The sequence below is a fragment of the Amblyomma maculatum genome, chromosome 2 (genome assembly GCF_055883805.1).
Source record: "Amblyomma maculatum isolate TAMU_Amacu chromosome 2, ASM5588380v1, whole genome shotgun sequence".
NCBI lineage: Eukaryota > Metazoa > Arthropoda > Arachnida > Ixodida > Ixodidae > Amblyomma > Amblyomma maculatum.
Window position 1 is genome coordinate 120,601,865 of NC_139345.1, and position 22,336 is coordinate 120,624,200.

The 22,336-nt window shown below is 42.7% G+C and overlaps 1 protein-coding gene across 1 annotated transcript in view; it reads left to right on the plus strand.

Moving 5' to 3' along the window:
- Positions 1-22,336, plus strand: part of unc80 (unc80, NALCN channel complex subunit) — a 156,761-nt gene that overhangs the window by 92,885 nt on the left and 41,540 nt on the right. Inside the window, exons 41-52 of the mRNA XM_084595224.1 lie at positions 1,220-1,374; positions 2,382-2,528; positions 4,882-4,926; positions 6,623-6,807; positions 8,440-8,569; positions 8,699-8,764; positions 10,136-10,354; positions 12,867-13,024; positions 15,360-15,470; positions 16,932-17,163; positions 18,442-18,645; positions 21,456-21,551. Of these exons, the coding sequence (XP_084451350.1) occupies positions 1,220-1,374; positions 2,382-2,528; positions 4,882-4,926; positions 6,623-6,807; positions 8,440-8,569; positions 8,699-8,764; positions 10,136-10,354; positions 12,867-13,024; positions 15,360-15,470; positions 16,932-17,163; positions 18,442-18,645; positions 21,456-21,551 (1,748 nt within the window). The remainder of the gene's footprint in view (positions 1-1,219; positions 1,375-2,381; positions 2,529-4,881; positions 4,927-6,622; positions 6,808-8,439; positions 8,570-8,698; positions 8,765-10,135; positions 10,355-12,866; positions 13,025-15,359; positions 15,471-16,931; positions 17,164-18,441; positions 18,646-21,455; positions 21,552-22,336) is intronic.

Genomic DNA, 22,336 nt, shown 5'->3' on the forward strand with positions numbered 1-22,336 from the left:
GTTTGGTGTCAGCCTGAGTGGTAACAATTTCTATGTAGCATTGATACGTGAAGGAGTGACATCACCTGATTTCTTCCTTTCACTTTGTCACAAAGCTGCGTAATGCTGAGCTAGTCTGGACATTTTGACACAATTTGTTTTTGTGAAGAGGCGCTGGCTTACCATTAGAAGTACTGTCCACTGCTAGAGAAGAGTATAAAAATATTGGCATATTCTGGTAGATCTTACTAGAGGCTGTGTTGAGCGAAGAATTTGCAGTTTAACCAGAAATTTATATTTTAAATTGATTAGGTGAGTCAGGTTTTAGCAGATGGTGGCATCATACTGTATCCTTTCGTTGCTACTAACATTTCATCTGTTTGGAGTGTCTGAAAAGAAATACTGCGTTTTATGACTATGCCACAGTATCATACAGGCAGGTATGTGTGTTTATATTAACTTTACATTAACTTCATATTAACTTTATCATAACTTTATATTAAATTTTTCATTAAAATACAGCTACTTTTATTCTTTAATCTTGCCCTATTCGCTTTTAAGATGTGTTCAGAACAGAAAACTACTCCACCAATGACGCCGCCACCATCGGCAGCTTGCTATAGGTAAAAATGGTTGTTGGTATCTACAGTAGGTGTTACCAGGTTCATTTGGTTTATTTATTCATTTGATTCTATTTCAAGCAATTTTGGTATTCTCAGTTATAGTTTTAACAAAACTTTAGTTAATGATACGCTCCGCACATGGCTTAAGCGACTTAGCAGTCACTGTGTTCATAAAGCTGCATAGAGTTACTATGCTAATTCTTTTTGTCGTGTCCACGATGTCAGTGTTGTGGACGGGGGCTACCAGACTACCATATAGAAAAATTAAGTTTTAAATGGTTGTGGGTTCTGCCGTGGTCCTCAGCTCCACAGCCAGGTATTCTTTAATTTGCGGATAGAGCTTTCCAATGTAGCATGAAAAAAGATTGTTGAAAAAGTCGGTAGACTGCCCCTTTAATGTGAGTTTTCTGCCTTTTAAACACAACATTTTGTGCAAGAAAACTTTGCGTTAATAAATAGTATGTTTATAGATGAACACAAAAGTTTATGCCTTTTTCTTAGCAACAAGTAAGTTCTAGTGTAAGTAGAGCTGTTTGATGAGCTGTTGTGTGGCAAGTACTTTTTGTATTCTATGGGGCTCTCACTATTCTTGCTTTTTTTTTTTTTTTTCATTGCAGATCAGATGCACAATCCAAGTGCATTTGTTCGAGACTTCTATTTCTTCAAGAGGTCCCAGTATCCGCAGCTAACCTTGCTGAAAATGGACCCTGAAGAAGCCTTTGAAGCAGGCCAGCACCAAGCATTTTATTTACATTTCATTGAAGTTGGAAAGGTAGCGTTTTTCTTTGCTTCCTTTTCAATACCGTTTGTTGTTTTGTTTACCTGCCTGCATATTTGCTTTGCGCTTTTTTTAACAGTCACTAGCATTAGAGGCAACACCTTATGGTGCTAACCGGTTGGTCGAGTTCAGCGTGCAGGGTTTCATTTTAATAAAACAAGACATGCCCCATGCTTTAAAATATTTCTATGGTGTCATTTGTAATCAATTTTTTATTTTTATTGGTGTTCTTAGTTGACTAGCCACTGTGTTCTTATTTTACTCCTGCTGGACCAATCGTCTATTGAAAGATATCGCCAAGACTATCAACCCTGAAAATTTATTACAGTATGTCAGGACTTTTTAGCAACTAGTTGGACAGAAAATAAAATTCAGCACATTTTGCCATGTTTTTGGAATTACGTACGTATATTATTTTGAACATTGCGTGCTTACTCAGTGTTTAGAATTAGCTAGTCAGTGTGTGACATTAACTTTCAAACATTAACATTAGCATTAAAATAAATGCACTGAAAAACACACATGGAAGGGAAAAACAAATGACAGGGCAAGCACTACCCTTCATCTATTTTATTTGCAGCCACGCCAGCGGGTACATAGGAAAACAAAGACATGTGCAGAAGCAATGTCAAACTCACTGGCTTTTCACAAAACACGTTCAAGATAATCAATTTCTGCCTTCAAAAGCTTTATCGATGTGTCGCTGGCACACTGTTCTCCCTCTTTCTAATATGATGATGTGCTTCTAGCAGTTCTTGGGCCGTCTTGCCACGACCCCTGCTAGTACCTTATAGATAAGATTAAACGCTTGCCTTGTCGTTTTCTTCCTTCCTGCGTGTTTTTCAGTGCGCTTGTTTTCCCACTCTAAAGCCATGTAACATCTAGCCCACATACGAGTTCTTTAAGTGTGACATTAACTTTTTCATTATTACTTTGACTTTTTCAATTTATATCATGCACACAGAAATGTGGTTGTTCTTGTATTCTGTAATCGTCCCCAGGTCCTGATGAGCCTGGCCATTCTGCGGACCAGCCATCAGCTGGCACCCAGGGTTCTCTTCCTGCATGATGAGCTGACCAAGTTGCCTTCATTCCCCCGCAAAGCTCTGGAAGCTGACTTTGAGCTCTATGCTGGCAAGTTTGGAAAGGTCAGTACTCCTACACTTCGTGGCTTGGGAATGCTGTGCTAGCATATAAGCACCAATCTGCCATAGTGTCTTGAGTCCCTGAACTGGAGGTTTGTGTTTAGGTTTGGATGGTGTTTTCGTATGCAGGCGACATTTACGCGGGCGATGTTTAAGGAAAGCATACAAGTGGCTCCCATGCACATCGAGAAACATCGGTTATCTGACTCGCACAGCTCACTGTGTGGGCCTCTCGCGATGACCTGAAGCTTCAAGATGCACCGAAATTGGATGCCATTAACACGTTGCCATTAGGGCATGTAACCTGTGTATTTTTTTGTGTATATATCAGTTTGGTGATTCTGATATTTAAAATGTCATTATCAGTCTTAATTCCTTGATGTTGGCACCAGTAACTGCAGGCCACAGGTGATCAGGCACGACAGAAAGGTGTGTGCAGAAAAGAGCGTTGTTTTTTGGCTCATTGGAAACAACTGTAATCAGTCATATAATCATGTGATTTGATCATCCCGCACACAAGTGCGAGGTGCCGGGCTAGGTTGTGTTGCATATTCAAAGAACAGCACTAGGAACAACACAAAAGCATACAGCACCTGTGTCCATTCTTTATTCTGCTTGTTTTTGTCTTGTTCTTAGTGCTGTCCTTTAAGTATTTGTGCACAGTCTAAATATGCAGGAGGTTGAGCTTAACACGGGTAAATTTCTGTGCAACGAACCTTCTTGTAGCCAATTTCTTGATATTACGAAATGTCTCAGTTTCCCAGTGCCGCCCCCATTCAAGTTGCATGTATTGTAAAACTTCATGTAACAAACGTGTTGTGGCAATTGACCTTGATATAACAAACTTGCTGCAACGACCGTGTGTTCGCTAGTGCTGAGTTATTGAAAGTTTGGCAGAACCACACAAAAGTTCCACAACTGCGAAACACGAACTCACATGAGAGAAACATGTATTATCGCAGTTGATACAACGTGTTATGCTCCAGCACACACGGCACATCTATGTGGAAGATGCAGCAGTTTTCGCTACTTTTGGAATGTGGCACTACAAAAATTTGTACTCAAAACCGGAGAAAAATAATAGGACGGGAAAAAAAATATACAGGGCGATTACTATGCACTCATGGCCTTCGCGCGGTTGCTCGCAAGATTCTGTCGCCGATAGCTTACACGCGTCAGTAGCGGGAACAGAGCTGAGCACTGGTGACACTAAACGAAGAGTCCGTTTCCCACATTTAGCTGTGTTGTACAATTCACGACGAAGGTGGTAGTGATGGCTGCTGCCCTAGTCACGTTGTGCACTCAGCGTGATCGCAAAACATTTCGCCGCTTCTATAACTTTGAGTAATGCAGATTTACTGTAAACACTTTCAAGTAATTTCCTTAAAGGTAATTCAAGGTAATTTTCCTTACAATTAATTCTAATTTTTGTTTTAGTTGTGCATTGTTCTTTCGAGTCGTCATGTAAAACTCATATGCATAATAAAAATCTCGCTGTAATGAAAAATTGCGACTTTTTCAGTTTCTTTATTAACTGAGTTTCACTGCAATGAAATTTAACTTGTTTACATCTAGTTGTAGTTACTGTTCTGCTCATATTTTTGTCTTACGTTTACTTGATTTCATTTTAGTTTCGTTCTTATGCATCTCTGTATTTTACTTTTATTTACTGTTCTTATTTAATTCATGTCGATATTATGTCAGTGTCAGCTATAGCAGACTCGCAATAATTCACATTCGGATAACCCGAGCTTTCGATTAAACGGAATGAATTTCACAATTTAGGGTCAAGTCAGGCGTGGTCCAAAAGGCGGTCATATCAAGGTCTGATTGGTACTCCAAGCTATTGCTAGGTACCCCGTCGCTACAGTGATAGCGCCTATTGGTCATGCATCAGTAATCAAAACCTAGCTTCATGCCGTTTCAGACTTTGTCTTCCTCTTTCTTTAAGGTATCGTATCTGTAAAGCAAATTATATTTAATTTAATCTTTGGTCATGGTAAGGACCACCTCTGATATTTAAACAGAAATCTTTCATTCGTTGAGCTCCGCTGTTGTGGTTAGTGTGCTCGACTGCTGTGCCCAAGGATGCCGAATTTGATCCCGGCCTCGGTGGCCACTTTTCGGTGGAGGCGAAAAGCGAGGCGTCTGTGTGCTGTGCTATGTCAGTGCACGTGAAAGAACTCCAGGTGGTCGAAATTTCCAGAGCCCTCCATTACGGCTTCTCATAGCCCGAGTTGCTTTGGGACGTCAAACCTCAAAAACAAAACAAAACCTTTTGTTTCTTGAAGTTTGAATACATGAGAATCTACTCTATGGAATGAAAATATTGAATGTCATTGATTTTTTTTTTCAGGAACTTTTAGGGATGGACACGCTGCATAAAATGGTGTGGGTCAAGGTAAGTTTCTTAAATATTAATTTGATATATAATGTATAATTGTAAAAACATGTGCATAGGAAGCATTTAATATAAAATGGTTTTGTGAGATCAGTGAGATGTAATGAAGTTATTCAACCATTTATTTATATGTGTTAATCAGGTTGTTGCAGATTTTTTCTTTCTGAAGTGCGTCAGCAAGCCACTGCCTGTAATTTATTGATGAGGACAAAGGACAAGATTAGATAATTCCACAGCAGTTGTTTAGGCAAGTTGTTCATCCACTGGTTCTGGCGCTTTAGATACCTAATTTACTAAGGCTAGTCAGAGCAAAAGTAGGTCACTTTTTATTCCAAGTGTATCTGGGAGTGCCATCTTAAAGACTCTTACATGAGTCAGTTTAGGGCCGTGTGAATATTTTTTTCGTCTTCAGCACTCTTTTCTGTCTACTTAAAGCACTTTTTGATGCGATAGCATTATATAAAGGCCCCATTCTATAGTGAAACATTCTGTGTCAGTGTTATCTGCATTGGCATTGCCGGCATTGTTAACAGTGTGTTGACCGAGCATTTCCAAGAGGAGGACCGACCGGCTGTGTGGTTGCTGTAAACGGCTAAGCTCCGGGAACAGACACAGGGGCACCTCACTCCACTATGCAATGCACCTTCACCACTAGTGCCCTTGCTGCCTTTTGTTCGCTGCTGCTTCATAGGCTTTATGGCTCCGCGATAGGGTTAGCTCCACTAAACAGACTGAGAACCGAACTGTAACAGGCATTGCTCGTTGCAGTTACAACTCCCCATATCAGGTATCGGATGTGGAGAAATATAGTTGCTCTTGGCACTGCAGAATAAACAAGATTCAACGAAATGCGTTTGTATGCATGAATTCAAAAGATAGTATACAGTGCAGTAATATAAACATAGAAAGCTACGCTTCAGGCATCACTGTCAGAAGGCAATGGCCAGTAGCATGGGGAGTTGGTGAAAGGGGTCTACTGGCTCGGGTATCTACTAAGTAACCTTCTAAGTCTAGCATTTGGTTGCAGTTAGTGGACTCTAGCATGCCATCAGTGAGTGCATATTAGATGCCAGTTATTGAATGCAAAAGTGTATAATTGCCCTTGGCGCTGCAGTGGTTGTTATTTTCGCTGTCCACACACACACACACATAGGAAAGGCATGCGGCAGCTACAGGGCATGCGTAGCCACTCCTACGGGCTGATTAAGATGTGATGGAAAGAGCTTGGTGCGGCTACATATGCGTTGTGGCTGCTGTCTGCCTTTTCTATAGATCTGGACAAGAAAAATTTCTCACATGCTGCCTACGGTAATTAGATTTCCCCGCATGTAATAATTTGTACCGAGTGTCCTAATGGCCATTCATTAATTACAACCAGGTGCTGATCTGCTCTAAACAGAGGATTCCTTACGGTATTTGATCTGATGATGTTGCTAATCACCTTATATAACTTTATTTTGTGTGATGTCTTCAGATGCCATTGCTATGATCACAAAGGAATGGTCCTTTCATCTCAAAAAGCATATTTTTAAAAAGCATATTTTTAAAAATTACTTGAGGTCTTTCCGCAAATACTTGGTGTTACTGCCAACGTTAATGTTGAAGTTGATATGCCCGCTAGCCGTATCTTGAGTGTGACATGCTGTGATTTCACATTTCTTTCTGAATTGAATTGTGGATTTTGTTGGATTCGCAGCTGATGGCCCGAATGTTTGAAGCCATGGCTGGGTTTTTTGCCCATTCGTCGGACATCCACCTGTTTCTGAATGTTGTCAACGGAGCCCTTGTTTTGCATCCTGAAGATGCGAGCATTTTGCGACTCTCTATGGCCACCTACATCAATGCTGCTCATCAGTTCAGAAACATCTTTGCCTCCAATGGGTGAGCCCAGTTTGGCAGGAATACGAGTGTGTAGCATCATGAGGGAGGCCCAGAGTTTGAGGGTGGGCGTGCTCGTTGTTTCACATCAGCGCATTTTGGGGGATCTTTACAGTCGGCTTTAAAATCACACAGCTCATTGCGCTTAACGATATTCTAGTTAGTAGTGGCCTTGGTTACTGCAGATCGCCTCAGTAAAAACTGTTTGCTGTAGCACTCGGTGATTTTCGGCTGAAGTTATTGAATACAGCAACCTGACGTATAAAACGTTTTGAGGAGAAAAATATTTCATGGAAGAATGCTCTACTTGCAGACAGTGTGGATAGGCAGTAGCCATTTATATTTCATACCCTATGTCCTGTTCCTGTGCCAATCCCTCCTCAATGTCATGCCTGTTCCCACCTCATTCTTTTTGCCTTTACCCTAAACCACTTTTTGCTCTTTTTTTTTGCTGCTTATTTTTATCCTTCTGGTCTTTTTTTTCGTCACAAGTCAATGCTGTGGGGTAGCTGTTTGGGTTAATAACTGGTTGAGAGAGAAAGAGTAATTTAATGACAAGAAAGGTGGAGAGGTTGGCCGGCGGTAAAGAGACCCTGGCCTGCTACTATACACTGGGGAAGGGGGGAAAAGGAAGTTGTTAGGGTGTGAGTGAAGGGTGATGATGTCATAGTACAGTGATATAGCTTGTGGTCCGAGTTATTGAGGAGTCCATACACACACGTAACGAACTCGTGAAACGCAACATGCCGCACATGTCTTGGATACACACCAATTGTCACTAAACAAACACCGTCACATTTGCAAAAAACTCTGCACTCTCACATGCCAGCACAAAAGCAGGAACACGCGCCAGAAAACCTCAAAGTACGCACTTAAGGAGAACATGCACACTTGTAAACGCAACGTGCATATTTCTTGGACACACACCACTTGTCACCGAACACGCGTACCGACACAAATGCGGAAGCACGCACACGAGGCAATTCATCAGAAAAAGCTTAAAGTGCACTGACACATATTTCGGCACAATGCGTATGCATGTGTGATAAAAACTGGTTGATCAAGCTGAGGACAACTCACCTAATTATTGCTCTCAGTACAAATTGATTCTCAGTTTTTTTCTGGCTACGTTGCTATTTGTAAACGAGCAAAAGATGCATTTGTTGCCGAGAAAACTGGATTGAAAAAGCTTCATGCCAGTCGATTAAAGCACATGACATCCTTGCCGAAATGGATGAGTTGCCTCAGTTTTGGAGTTAATGGCTTTGTAATACAGTATCTAAGATCCATGCCAGGAAATTGGTTTCTATGCATGCATTTGACTCGCGAAATCGGCTGGTAATGGTGACACCTGTATTTCATTTTCTTCTCGATAATCAATTTTCTTGCTCATTGTTTAGTGAGAGCACTGTCTGCATTACCAGAATTCGGTGCACTATCAATGCAAGCCTACTTCTGTTTGTCGTCATGTTCCTACGAACTTGAATTAAGCTTGTTCTGCCTCTAAACTCTCTTACCGTTCGAGCTTGGACTAAATTCATATCATAACCAATGGCTAGCTGGCTCAGAGTGAATCTTGCTCACATGTTTAGAAGAAAAAGAAAAAAAAGATGCTCATTTGCTGGTATCTTTCAGCTATCTTCTGATTATGCCAACAATTCTGCAAATCTATTCCAACCATCAGACAAATGGGTTGCTCTGTAGGACGGTTGAGTTCGTCTGCAAGCAGTTTTACATCATGCACAGGAAACCGTTCATACTCCAGGTATGTCTGTTTCAGTCACAGCCAGCATGGCTGTGATTGGCAGTAGACATGAAAATGCTTATTTTTAGGACCCACAAGTGATAATTATTTTGTGTGCGAGAAAATTTTTCTTTATCGTCATTGTCGTAGATGTTTGGAAGCGTGGCTCCCCTTCTCGACCTTGATGTCAACAGCAACTATGGAGACGCAAACAAGGCAAGTGACCGAAAAGACAAGTTGGGCCTGATGCTCACTGATTGGTTTAGACACCCTAAATGGCATGCAAGAAAACACTGGACGTACACAACGATTTCAAAGGAAGCTAGCACTGTGTCTTGTGAAGTCCTGGGTTATTAGAGCTTTAGTTATAATGTCTCTGCCTTTGAATTGAGGAAGAAAAGCATGGCTGGGTGGTGGACAGGTGCCTGTTCCTTGTTCCCTGTTGTAGTACACCATTGAAGTTTTTGAAAATGTTGCAACTAGCTCAGATTTTCATTTCCCTACTTTGCATGGTGGAGGAGCTTACTTCTGTGATTTGTCAAAAGACAAGGAGTTTCAATACCGACACGTCAAGTTACACATAATATGCTGCCTCACATCTTGCGTCGCAGAAACTACTAAAATCCATGACTGACATCACACATGAAGAATTCATCATGATTTGTGCTTTGCACAGTAGCTAAATTGCAGGATTTTAGTACTCATTTCCCAAGATGATTACTACTGAAGTGACCGTTAAGCATTTGGGTGTGTGAGACCCTTGATAGCTTAAGGGGACAGGTGCTTAGATTAACAGATTTGATTCAACTTCAAATTGAATAATGGCACAAAAAACAAACATAATAAGATCAAATCGTTGCGTAGGTATAGTTGTTTGCCATTTAAAATCGGGCACTGTATTCACGTAGCTGCATAGCCAGTGCTTTGTGTCCTGGCAAACTTAGCTGCATGTAGGGAGTTTAAATCCTTACACACATTTATTATTAAATTATATTTCATTAAATTAAATTACATTTCAAAGCATTGAGTAAGGGGGGGTAACAACGGTATACTTATACAAACTAGAATTCAATATAAAAATGATACACCCAATGAAATGCAGAGACAGTAAAATAATCTAACAGCTCAAGCACAATCCAAAAATACAATTCATAATATCAAACCATAACATATAAAAATACAGCTCATGAATGGAAAAAGTAATCGTCAGGCGCAACCCAAGAAATGTGTTTAAAAATGCAGTGGGGGACAAGTAATTGAAAAATACAAATTACGCAAGCAAAGAAATCAGCGTGACAAACGAAATCTGATGTAACTACAAGGAATTTCGACAAATGATGTCGGTGTGAGTAATGGTCGAACGACTTACGTCGAAATGTGTCGCTGTTTGCTAAGAACACGACAATGCCAGGAAGATCATTTCAACGTGATATTGCGTGAGCCAAACTAAATGCTCGAGTATCAACACTGATGCGCGTAAAACTGATACGATTATATAATTGTCAGTATGCTTGTGAAGGAGCATTGAGGGGAAGAGGACACGGGGTTGTTTTGTACTCATATTTGTTTTTCCCCGTGTTGGTACAGATGCAGCCCAAGGCATTCTTCCAGCTGCTGCAGTCCCTTGCACAGTACATTGTTGATCCGCTGGACATCCTGGAGCTGGTGGATGCTGAGAAGCCTTTGAGAGCACTGGACTTCTGCTACCAGATGGATCCTGACACGTTGACTATACTGGATGCGATATCACTCAGTGTCACTGTGGTGTCCTATGCTTCGGACTCGCACAGGGGCCACCAAATGCTGGTTTGTCCTCCCTGCCTTGCCCCGCTTGTTTTCGTCATGTGCTCAATATGCAAATTATGTGTGAATGCGTTAATGCCTGACCTACAGTAAGAGAGTAAGGGGCAAGGGGGTACTCAGGCTTTTTCTAGCATTACGACAGTACCGTAGCTTCCTGTAAAACAAAATTTTCAGTTCTTTTTGGTATTCTGTTATGACATCTTTATTTGGACTTTCGTCTAACACATTTTACTGTAGTGTATTAAAGTAATAATTACTTGTCCAACTACTGCGGCCACTTTTCTAAAATGCAAAGGCTGTTAAGCCAAAAATATTTGTTTTTACTGAGAGACAATGTAATATAAGTTCTCGGCTTGAATAACTCGGAAAGGTAACAGCTTATTCTTTGCATGTTTCTGAATAATCGGGGGCAATGTCTTGCCAATTTTTTGTGCAAAAAATGCCGATGTAGAGGAGCTCTGTACAAAAAAGTTTTCATAGCCTGATAAAGGTAGTTATATCATTATGTAGAATTTTTCATCAGCAGGTCCAGTATTAATTGAAAATTTTCTCCATATATTTTTTTGTTTAGTTTTGAAATCATGCTTGTACAGTTGAACCCGGTTATATCGAAACCGGATATATCGAATTTTGGTTATATCGAACTCACGGAATATCCCCTTGAAAATCCCATGTAAAAGTATAGGAAAGCCGCGTCATATATCGAACTTAATTTCACCGGCCGTTCAATATATCGAATTCCGCACCACGCACTGGAAAGTGTGCGTTCTCCAAAGACGATCGCATCACACTTGGCCGTTTGCCGTGTGACGTTTTCAAGCCATGCGCGGAAGGAATGAGAAGGAACAGTTCGGCGACGGCTGGTCTGGGCAGCGCCGCGCCCATTCCCCAAAGGCGCACGCATCTGCAGTTATCGTTTCCCGCGCGCCAACATATTACGTTTGCAAGCCATGTGCGTGGGTGTGCCCATTCTTTTGCGGAGCTATCTCTCTCCTTCAGCACGCACTACTCATGCGCCAAGCCAGCTCAGCCCGTTTTCAGACAGACGTCAGACGCTTTCTCCAGCGTGTGTTGCGAGCCCCCTCTGCGCCTCTGCGCGCGGCGGCTGACGTGGCTATGGCACCTGTAGACGTTAAGAAGCGACAGGTCTGTTTTTCTTTTTTTTTTTTGTTTTAGAGTCATCCTTTCTTATCGTTGTGCTGTTCGGACATTAAGCGGCGGCAGTTTTTTTTTCTCTCTCTTTTTTTTTTATGCGGGAGTCGTTTATCCTGCATGTATGAATCAACGAAAGCACGCGGTCAGCTGCTGCGATAATGACGCCCGCCCCAAGCGCGGTGTGGCTTGTGCAATCAAGCCATCACGGGCACTCTGCCAAGTTCGCTCCCCGCCACCAGCAGGAGCTATCAAAAGATAAACGCGCCCGGACGTTATTGCTGCGCAGCATCTTAGTACGCTGCCAAGAAATGAGCTGTGGATGAGACCACCGAAAAGGAGTGATGCGTGCCATCAACATGCGAGCGAAAACGCTCGCGATTTCTGCCGCGGCGACACAAACCTTGTTTTGAGCTGCCGCGGTGGCTTGAGCGGCGAGAGGGACGCAGTTCCAACAAGTTTGAAATTTTTCGCTCTGTCGCTGCCGCTCGTCGCTGAGATTGCTCAATCGCTTGCATGTGAGCGAGCTGGCCTTTACGCATTTTTTTCTTTCAAATTCTCGGGTGCAAAAGTGGAGGGTGGGTTCATTATGCAAGTGGGTTGATTACGCGACAAATACGGTATCGTTTTTTCGCATCGTAAGTACCGTCACAAGCAGATTTCTGTATATCGAATTATCGATATATCGAACTATTTCGCGATCCCCTTCGAGTTCGTAATATCCGGGTTCGACTGTATGACTATTGACTTTTAAGTATATAAAAATGAAAGACTTTGTAGTATCCGACGCCACTTTTGAGAGATGCTTGTGTAAATCTTTTCCCCTTTGCAACTATGCTGTGAAACCTAGCCTAGTCGCTAGACACTTAAGGTAAGTGCTGTTTGTACTAGCTAGTCACTGTAAAGAGAAAGCTGTCTGCCTGTCGGCGTATTTGATTTTTCTAAAGAGTACTCATGAAAAATAAAAGCAAAAGCTATTTTGTAAGTACAGTTCCATTTTTCCTAAGCTAAAATGAAGGCTATTTCTGATAACATTGAGCAAAGAGTTTCAAGTGAATTGTTATCCTTCAATGCTTCAACTTTTTTAATATACTCATTACTTTTAGAGGCTTTTCGTGCCCTCATTTTAACTAAATAAAGAAGCTATCTTTAGTAACCTTGTTAAGCTGCATGAATATTATAGTTGCATATGATAGCTTTCATTAGAAAGTGTATCACAAAGAGAGCTGCATACTTCTCGAAAGTGTCTGTGTATTATTTATGAAGTCAGCGGGTGCTGTGAAAGAGGTGGCCATTATTATTATGTATGTCAGACGTGTCTATGGGATCACTGTGCTGGCTTCTTATTTTTCCACCTTCGCAGACTATCCTGGAGGCGGTACTGCCCTTCTACCTGCAGCACCTGCAGTCCCTGACAACCAAGAAGGAGACTCCTGGGGGCCCACGGGCTGAGCTGCAGATGATCCACAATGTGTCTGTGTGCATGAAGACCCTGATCAGCAACTGCGAGGCGCTCACCAGGTTTGTTTCATGTCTGCAGCTGGCAAATGTGCGGCGCTCACCAGATTTGTTTCGATGCCTGCAGCTGTCTCAGCGATGTTGGTGCATTCAAAAGCTGGGGCTCAGAGAGAACCTGAGCAAGTTTAATCATTTTGAATGAGTGAAAGAATAGTTGCATTAAACAGCACTATCTTGAGCAAATTTTGCTGCCCTATTTGTAGCAGGCAGCCCAAAGTTTCATATGCTGTACTGTGCTAGGACTCCCAAATGGTTTATTTTACTCTGATCTTCTCGTAGGTGGTATTGTGCTGTGATATTTGGTGAACATTGCATCCACTGGTCATGAGCATTTTCGCTGAAATTGATTATACTGATTAGGGCAAATGTATTGGAAATTTTCACGAAACTGATGCCATGCTGTGGCGGCATCAAGCACCGGTCCAAGAAGGATCGGCAGCACGCAGAACTGTTTGTGTGCTCCTTTGCGGGCATCAAGCACCGGTCCAAGAAGGATCGGCAGCACGCAGAACTGTTTGTGTGCTCCTTTGCGAGGGCTTCATCAGCACATTCCGACATTGTTTTCATAATTTTCTTATGAACTTACTGGTGATTTTTACGCCATCAATGCCACACTGTGGTCACACTGTGGTACAATCCATAAACTTGCTCTGAGGATTCAGGATGAGTGCTGCTGGTGCTGGGTATCATCACTTATGTCGTCTTGGGAGTGTTATGGCAAAAAAGGAGCCTTGGCAGTGCTGCTTTATTCCTTTTTGCGCATTAACAAGACGGAAGAGGTGGAAGTTATCATATCCTATTGCTCTCCACAGCTATAGCAGCGAGAAGAGAAGTTTTTCTTCTCTGCGTTTCATACATTCACATTGGAGCATGTTTATTCTAAGCACTTGCGTTTCATCGTTCGCAGTGTCAAACATTAAAGTGAAGCAATTGGGGCATCATGAGGCAAGTAAATCTTCAGTAAGTAGTAGCTGACGGGTAAGAAAAATTGTAAAGCGGTTAGAAAGGTAGACTTAACTTGCTGGCAAGGTAGGCTTGCACACTAGGCACTATCGGTGCATTGCACTTAACCCATTTTATGTCTCAGAATTGAACTGTTTGCAGCTGAAAGCAGGAACAGAAGATGGCATCTATTGCATGCGCCTTCGTGTTCACACCACAGCGTACAGATGTGAGCAGGTTTACCTCGAAGTGCTTGAGTGGTCCTCTGCACATTAAATGAAGCCAAGTTTTACTGAATGTACTGGATTCACAGTCGTTGTTTGAGCTGAAACAAAGCTGCATTCTGTATAGTCTCCCTTCTCAAGAAGCAAGCACATTGCATTTACCACAGCAGTTGCATTTTATGATTGGTTCACAGCACACTGGTTCAGTGCTGTAAACAAGTTTGCTTACGAATGTACGTGCAAAGATACTGCTTGTTCAACTGAAGTGATGGCTGTACATAAATGACGCTGGGGATCAGCTTGATGAATTGTAATCCTGGCAGGCCAGCATCCTCCACTTTGTCATCGGTTCTTCGTTCTACTTCGACTAATACCAAGTGTTTAGCTAGAACTTGGTGCTCACTTACAGTGAAATAATGCAGTTCAATCGTGCCGTTAATGAATCTTGTCAGTTCTGCCTAGGCTGATGATGTATCGAGTCCTTCCTAAGGTTGCCTCATGTGCTGTGCGATGTCAGTGCACATTAAATAACCCCAAGTGGTTGAAATTTCCGGAGCCCTCCTCTACAGCATCCCTCTTGCCCAAGTCGCTATGGGATGTTAAACCTCATAAATACAAACCTGAGCTTTCCTTGCCACCTTGGCTTGACTGCAGTATCGCATATGCTTAGCGTATATCTTCATTAAATGTCGCTGCCAGAAATGGAGGATAGCAATTAATAAACACAAATGAACAAAGAAAAGAGCAAGTTTAGAGGGCAACTAGTAGTACATAGGGCTCGAGCACATGCTTACATTAGCGTAAAGGCTTGCAGATGCTAGGTTGTACAGGGGAGTGAAGGTAGGGATTAGCTGTGAGCAGGGAAGGCAATTAACTGTTCCAGATGCTCTTAACTGAATAACACTTTGCCGTAAGGAAAAAGACTTCATAGGTGAGCATTCTTTACCCAGTGACTGGGAGCTTCCAGTTTTCCCAAAACAGGCAGTAATTATTTGGACAACAGTCTATATGTCTAGCATTCCATTACTCTGACAAAACAAGTGATCATTATCTGAATTATGACAGTATGTCTAGCAACTTCTGGCAGGTTTGCCGTATTTCATTGGTGTGGCCCTTTTGAAGTTCATCTCTTTATATGATGTGCTTTTGTTGCCCTTTTGACTGCTATGCAGAAATTACACAGGACCTCAAAAAGCAATCGACCTGAGGGGTTCTAGCATCAAGAATGCCTCACGAGGTGCTTGTTCGCCTCCTTTCGAAGTTGAGGAAGACCTGCCATCAAGGTAAGCTAGCATGCATTCACAAGGTGACTCCCAGTTTTTATGCCACAAGGCACTTGCAGAGCGCTGAAGGAATTTCATACAATGAATAGAGTAACAAGTATATGCCAGCTTCTCATCACTGTTATATTGTTTGTTGTAGAATATTGCAGTTTTAAAAGATTGCCTTAGTGTCATGGTTCAAGCTAGACGACTTGGTGGAGCAATGGGGAAGAGAGCGGTCAACTAGTGCTTGTGAAACAGAGAGGTGTGCCACTAACGCTTTTTTTTTTTTTTTCAAATTCTCGGTGGCAAAAGTGAAGGGTGGGTTCATTATGGGAGTGGGTTGATTACACGACAAATATGGTATCATTTTTCACGATCACAAGCAGTGTCTCAATCCGATTTCTGTATATCGAATTATCAGTAACTATTTCGTGATTCCCTTCGAGTTTGGTATATCCGGGCTCGACTGTATTTGCAATGTGCCGCATTCTAAATTTGCTTGAAATGAAGAAAGCAGTGCTAGCTAGCATACACTTGGGGAAGAAGCCTTGAGTTTGCTATGTACGCATTTGCATACCAAGTGCCTTAAATAATAGCTATCAGTCTACTCTTAGTAAATGTGCTCGTGATATGCACATCCAGTTCTCTAGAATTTTAGCATCTTGGCAGTGGTTATGATAATCATCACAAGCTATTGCGGTGGTTGTTTTTATTGCAGTGTGTGTCATAGGATTAATAATAGTAATAATTGGTTCACAGGAAGGGAAAGGCGCAGTATCTGTCACACTTGTGTCTGTGGACACCTGAACCACGCTGTAAGGGAAGGGAGGAAGGTGGGAGTGAAAGTATAAAGAGAGAAAGAGGAGCCGTAGTGGAGGGCTATGGAGTAATTTTGACCACCTGGGGATCTTTAACGTGCGCTGACATCGCACAGCACACGGACGCCTCTTCGTTTCGCCTCCATTGAAACGCAGCCGCCGAGGTCGGGTTCGAACCCGGGTATTCCGGACAGTAGTCGGGCGTCTTACCACGTACCACCCCGGCGGGGCAGTGTCACAGAATTCGCATTTATGGTTTTGAAGTTTACACTGAGTCCCCTTTTAGTTACTTATTATTGTTCAGAGTAAAAAGAATTGCACAGACAGCTGAGTTGCATGATGGGTTTTATATACTTTGTATACTTAGAGGAGTTTTCTGAATAGCTATAGGCTATATAAAACTGCGCTCAATTATTATTTCTTTTGCAGAGCACTGTTTGAGTTGCCCCATTCTTTGCTTGAGAGCTATGACTTTGTGACCTGATGCATTCATACACTGCTGTGGTGGGCGGAGAGTTAGTCTGTGGTTGTGGGGAATGTCTTGAAAATTGAGAAAAAAGGTAGCACTGTTCAATTTCACACCATAGCTGTGCTTCTCTTCTTGTTTCGTGGCACCGATTCAAACTAGATAGACAGCACCCAAGTGCGCTTGCTGTTTCAGGTTTGTGAATGAAACACTGTATGGGTCGAGGAAGCCAGGTGGAATTCACTACGAACGGGACGATGAAGATAGTGACCTTCTGCGGCTCGAGTTTCGACAGCCACGGGATACGCTATTGTCGGTAGTGGCCGAGTTCCTTACCAAATGTTCAGCTCGCTTGGCTGACTTGAGCAAAAAGATACCCGACTTACCCAGCAAGGCCACCGAACTTCTGGATGTCAAGTGCCACCTGGTACGTGCAGTTCTTAGTGAGCCGTGATTTTGTTTTCTTGGTGTGTATGTGCTGCAGCGGTTCTAGCCTGCAGAAAAAACTGTTAACTGTGAAAAGCTATGGACTATAACAACAAGTCTTCACATCCATCTCGGCAAAGGAGAGCAGACGTTGAAAAACCAGCAAAACCCTCTCTTAATTGCTGTACAGCCAAAAACTTCACTTCCACTTCTGCTGTACAGCAAAAGAGGGGAGAATGCTTGTTAGACCACCTGTCATTGGGTCAGGTACTGGCCACTTTGTGGTAATGCCATTGCCTGCTTGTCTTTCCTCATTTTAGGTCGAAGGATAGAGAATAGATGTGCAGCCTACAATATGCGTGAATAGAAGTCAGTTGCTTAGAGAGTGAAGCAGACTTGGCACTAAACTGTCAATATTGTTCTAGCGCGTTACTTCTCTGCATTTGTTGGCAGTGTTTGCATTATTTTATATTCAGAATAGAACACAAACAGATTTGGTCAGCTTACTATTGGGGGCTGAAATTTGACCTCTTGTTGTGTTTCCAGTCGACATTGTGTAAATAGGAGTGCAACAAGATTGGCTCCACAGGTGGTAAGCCTTACCTGCAATGTCTCCTTTTTGATCAGGTGCAAAAATTTGGGCATTCTGTAGTGAAAAAGAAAAGAAAATTAAGAATGTATGGTCTGAAAAATGTTTGTATTTATTGCCACCATCATAGGGAATTTGGAACAAAAGCACACCAGTGTTCCTGTATATGCTTCTGCAGGGAGCCGAGTTGCGCGAAGGTCGAAATTTTTATTTTCGCAAAGCTTGTTTTTTTTATTATCCCGCTGCATGTTATGATGAATCCCAGACGTTTTTTGGTCTTATTGTTTAAATTCACATCCACTGATGCCAAGGTTCAGCTTTTTCTTGAAGAAAAACAGTATGCTGAAAACACGACTTGCATGGAAGTCACCGGGGATTTACGCAGCAAATTGGCACATCGTGCATGAGTGCGCTTGCCAGATGGTTAATCAAGCGTGCATATAGTAAGCTTTGATTTTGGTAGTTTAATGTCTTCTTGAAGCGCTGTCCGTAATCTGCAATTCTCAGACCATACTAAGCTGTGCAAGTTGTTTGGCAAGACGAAGAGAGCATTGTTTATAGCTCGCACATGCTTGCGACTTTGTATTGAGCACCATTAAGCTGATCTGAAGTGTGCTGTACCAGATTTCAGAAATTCCGTTCCATGTGAATGAAACTGAATCCATAAGGGCCTCTGTTTCTGCCGTGTAGCGCCTGGCAGAGGTGGCTCACAGCCTGCTCAAGATGGCGCCCTACGACCCCCAGACCATGGCATGCCGGGGCCTGCGACGCTACCTCAACGAGGTGCTGCCCCAGTCCGAGTGGGCCCAGGAAGCCATGAGGCCCGCCCTGATCATGGTCATACGCCGGCTGGACAAGACCTTCACCAAGATTGCCAAGAAGCCAGCCATACGGGTAATCCTCTGCCAGCCATCATAGAAGTCTTTTCACTACATACTGCACTTTTTAGCTTTCTGTTCTGCCAGCAAGATGGCAGCAGGGTGGCCGATTTTTCTTGAGTTGTACTGATGGGGCCTGGGTTGACGTGAAACTGAAATCGACCGAAGCATTTAAAAGCATTTAGCTACTTATTAATAACAAGAGTTTAATTAAAGCACTGTTCTGTTCCAGGTGTCTGCTTTATGTATACTGTATACATAATTTTTTTTCATAAGTTATGGGGTATATAACGTCCCAAAATGATACCTAGTCTATCAGGGGCACTTAAGTGGAGGATAGCAGAATTATTTAGACCACCTAGGATTCCTTAACGTGCACTTTGTGTTTTGGCTCCTTTGAAACATGATTGCTGCAGTTGGGATATGACCCCATCACCTTTTGATCAGCAGCCAAGGGCTCTAGCCATAACAGTGTGATTTACTCAGATCTCCGGTTAATAGGTGTCAGGGGTCTGTGCAGTTCATTTTTTGTTCTTGCATGAAATAATCGAAAGAGAGACTTTTTGACACAATATATACTTAACTTTGTATCAGTAAGAAACGAGACATAATATATAGGATTATGATTGAGGAAGTGGTTATAGTAGTTCACTGGGGAAATATTAGCAGCATCTGTACAGATTGAATAAGGTATAAGAACGCCTATTTGTTGACAGCTGTTCTTGTCAATCAGTCCTGTTTATTGCTGCAGCAGAATCTCAATAAACAAAATTGGGTTAAACAGAACTGCTGCTTAAGCAGGACAAAAGTCTCAGAGTTTGTTAGTTTTGTACTAAGGCAGTGTAAAAAACCTCGCTTGTAGGAACTCAGATAATCCGACCATCACTTAAATGGAAATGAAGGAAGACCCGAAACAAAGTTTAAAAAAAGCCTTCTCTCCTCCCCACCAGCTTTGCTAAGTTTTGACAGTGGAAACACAGAAGCACCTGCACAGTGAGTTTGTGCTAGAAAGAAAGTTGGGAATCATCGACAATTTCTAGAGTGGCCACTTCGTGAAAACGGCGCTCGCAGTGAAGTACACTGTCCACAAGGCCAGCTCAACAAGGATACTTCAGAGTGAGTGAAGCTGCGGGAGATCTTTGCGACGTTACGTTTCGACCCAGAATGAAAAAGACGAGTGGCTGACCATGAGGATTTGGAGAAGTGCCTGGTGCACTGGATGTTGAGAGAGAGAGCTCTGAGTGAAAACGTCCCCACCAATGGGGGCCGCTTATTTGCTCGAAAGTGGAATACTTTATTCTTCATTTGGCATCAGAAACTTACTTTGTGTGCAGTAAACGTTGGCTGATGAGGTTTAAGGAGCAGAACATGGAAGCTGGTGCGCCGGAGGGTTCTTAAGGGGTGCGATCCAAAGAAAGTCTGCAGTGTACATCAAATGCCACTGCTTTTCGAATTCCTTCCCTCAGAATCTTTGTCGTCAAGGTGAGCAGTGCACCGAGGTGAATAAGTTTAGTAATGACAGGTTGATTGTTCTGATTGGTGCCAATAATGACTGAAACTGACAGACTGAAACCGCTGTGATCAGAAAAACCGAAACATCGCCGGTGTCTTAAAAACGTTGCACCATTGCTTTTTTTTGTCGAACTAGAGGTGAGGCATGGATGAAGCAAGTCATTTCCAGAGAGTTGATTTGCCACGAGGATGCGCGCTTCTCGTGGGAGAAGAGGAAAGTTTTGTCCATTGTCGATAATTGCCTTGGAAACGGACCTGTGCGCGCTCCCAAGTTCGTTCAGCTTAAATTCCTGCTGGTTCAAGGTGTGATCCAAGTGTTCAAGGCTCACTTTTGTAGAAACCTTCTTTGGAGGATGCAGTTGTGCATTAACCAAGGCAAGCAGTGCAAGGTGGACGTACTCAGCGCCATTCAGCACCTCCTTGATGATGCTTGAGCTTTGTCCATGATGCAGCTGAGGAAAATCTGATATCTGGGAATTGTGTCGCATTTCGAATTCAGTGTGATGAGTATGTTCACACTGATAATAATATGACAACATGTCCAGAAAACACAATGCAAAACATTGTAGGTGACATTTGCTGCGAAAACAATGAAGACGCCGAGTCTGAAATAAGACCACCGGTGACACTGCGATGACACCTGTGCAGGCAGAATCGGCAGTGCAAATTCTGGAAAACTGCTTTCAACAAGGGGAGGTTTCGGAACTGTTTCTGAGCAGCCTGTCAAGTACGGGTGGCGCTATAAAAAAAAAGAAAATTCTGCAACAGGTGAAGAAAATATAAAGTCCTTTTTCAGGGGGAAATAAATAGCCATCCCCACTGTACTTTACAGGTGGAAATAGTAAATTAATTGTCTGTAAACAGAACTCCTGATAACGCATTAGTCTGGTCCCTTGATGCCTTGCTGCGGTGGCCACTTCTTGATTGAGGCGGAACACAAGGCGGCCGTGTACAGTGCGATGCCAGTGCACGCTAAGGAACCCCGGGTGGTCTAAATTTTTGGAGCGCTCCATTACGGTGTCTCTTGCAACGTGAGTCGTTTAGGAACAGTAAACCCCATAAACCACACCGGTCCCTTAATGTTCCTTCAAAAAAGAGGGTACCGTAGCTGCCTTAATAAAGTCATTCAAGCTTGTCAACAACAAACTCAATAGAACAAGGTAAATTCTATTAACAATTCTAATTGCACCGTGCGTGCATGCGTGTGCGTGTGTTTGACAAAATGCATAGAGAAATAGGAATACTGCAAATGAATGTAGGCTTTCCTTGATCACAGAAGCCAAACCAAAGTGACTGATGTGCATTTTATTCCAGAGGCTCGTTGACTGGGATGCAGCTCGGAACTTACTGAAAGGAGTCTACATGACCTTGTACAAGCATCCATACATTGCTCACCTGCCACATCTGAAGGCAAGTTTCTTACTCACTACTTGGCTTTGTGGAAAATTCTGTTAGCCGTAGTAAACCGGAGCGCAACTGGAAATTCTGAAGCATGCTGCAACAATGTTTTCTTCACTATGCTACCTTAGCTATCTTAGTAGGCATATGAAGTGTTGTTACCCACTCGTTCAGTGATCTTGTTTTTCTGGTGGGGAAAGTCTCGCCTCGCTCTGTGGGCTCCATTCATTGAAGGTTTTGAAGCTACTGTGGTCCAGCTGACTCTCCTGATGGTAGGTTTTAGAGAGCTGCTGCAAAACTGTGGCGCTGCTTTGCTCGGAGGCGGGATGGCTTTCCTCGCCAAACACCCCCAAAAAACGACAACAAAAAAACGTTGAAATCATGTTAGTGCGTGTTGTCTTGTTCATACATTGTACTGCTGAGTTTTTCTCCATTCCTGAGCTGCTTGCTTCTGTCTTCTTTTGGGTTCTGTACTCACCGCTTCTTTTCTTGTTGTTTGCTCATGCCCATGCAAGTCTTCAAGGTTAAGTGCACCATGTGCAAGTCATTATGCTTGTCTATTGTCTAGTGTGCAGACTCACTCTAAGGTGACATGAGCATGCTAGGTATTTCCAAATATATTTTACATGAACACAATAAAATACCTTCCAGAGGCGGGACAATTGCAAATAGAGCATTCGTGGTCCTTGCCAAGAAAGAAAGTGCATTCCTGCAAAACTGCTTTCCCTCAGTATTGCTCGAATGTGCATGTAAGACATCTTGGGGGAGAGGAGGGGGAGGAAAGGGGGTGCATTTTC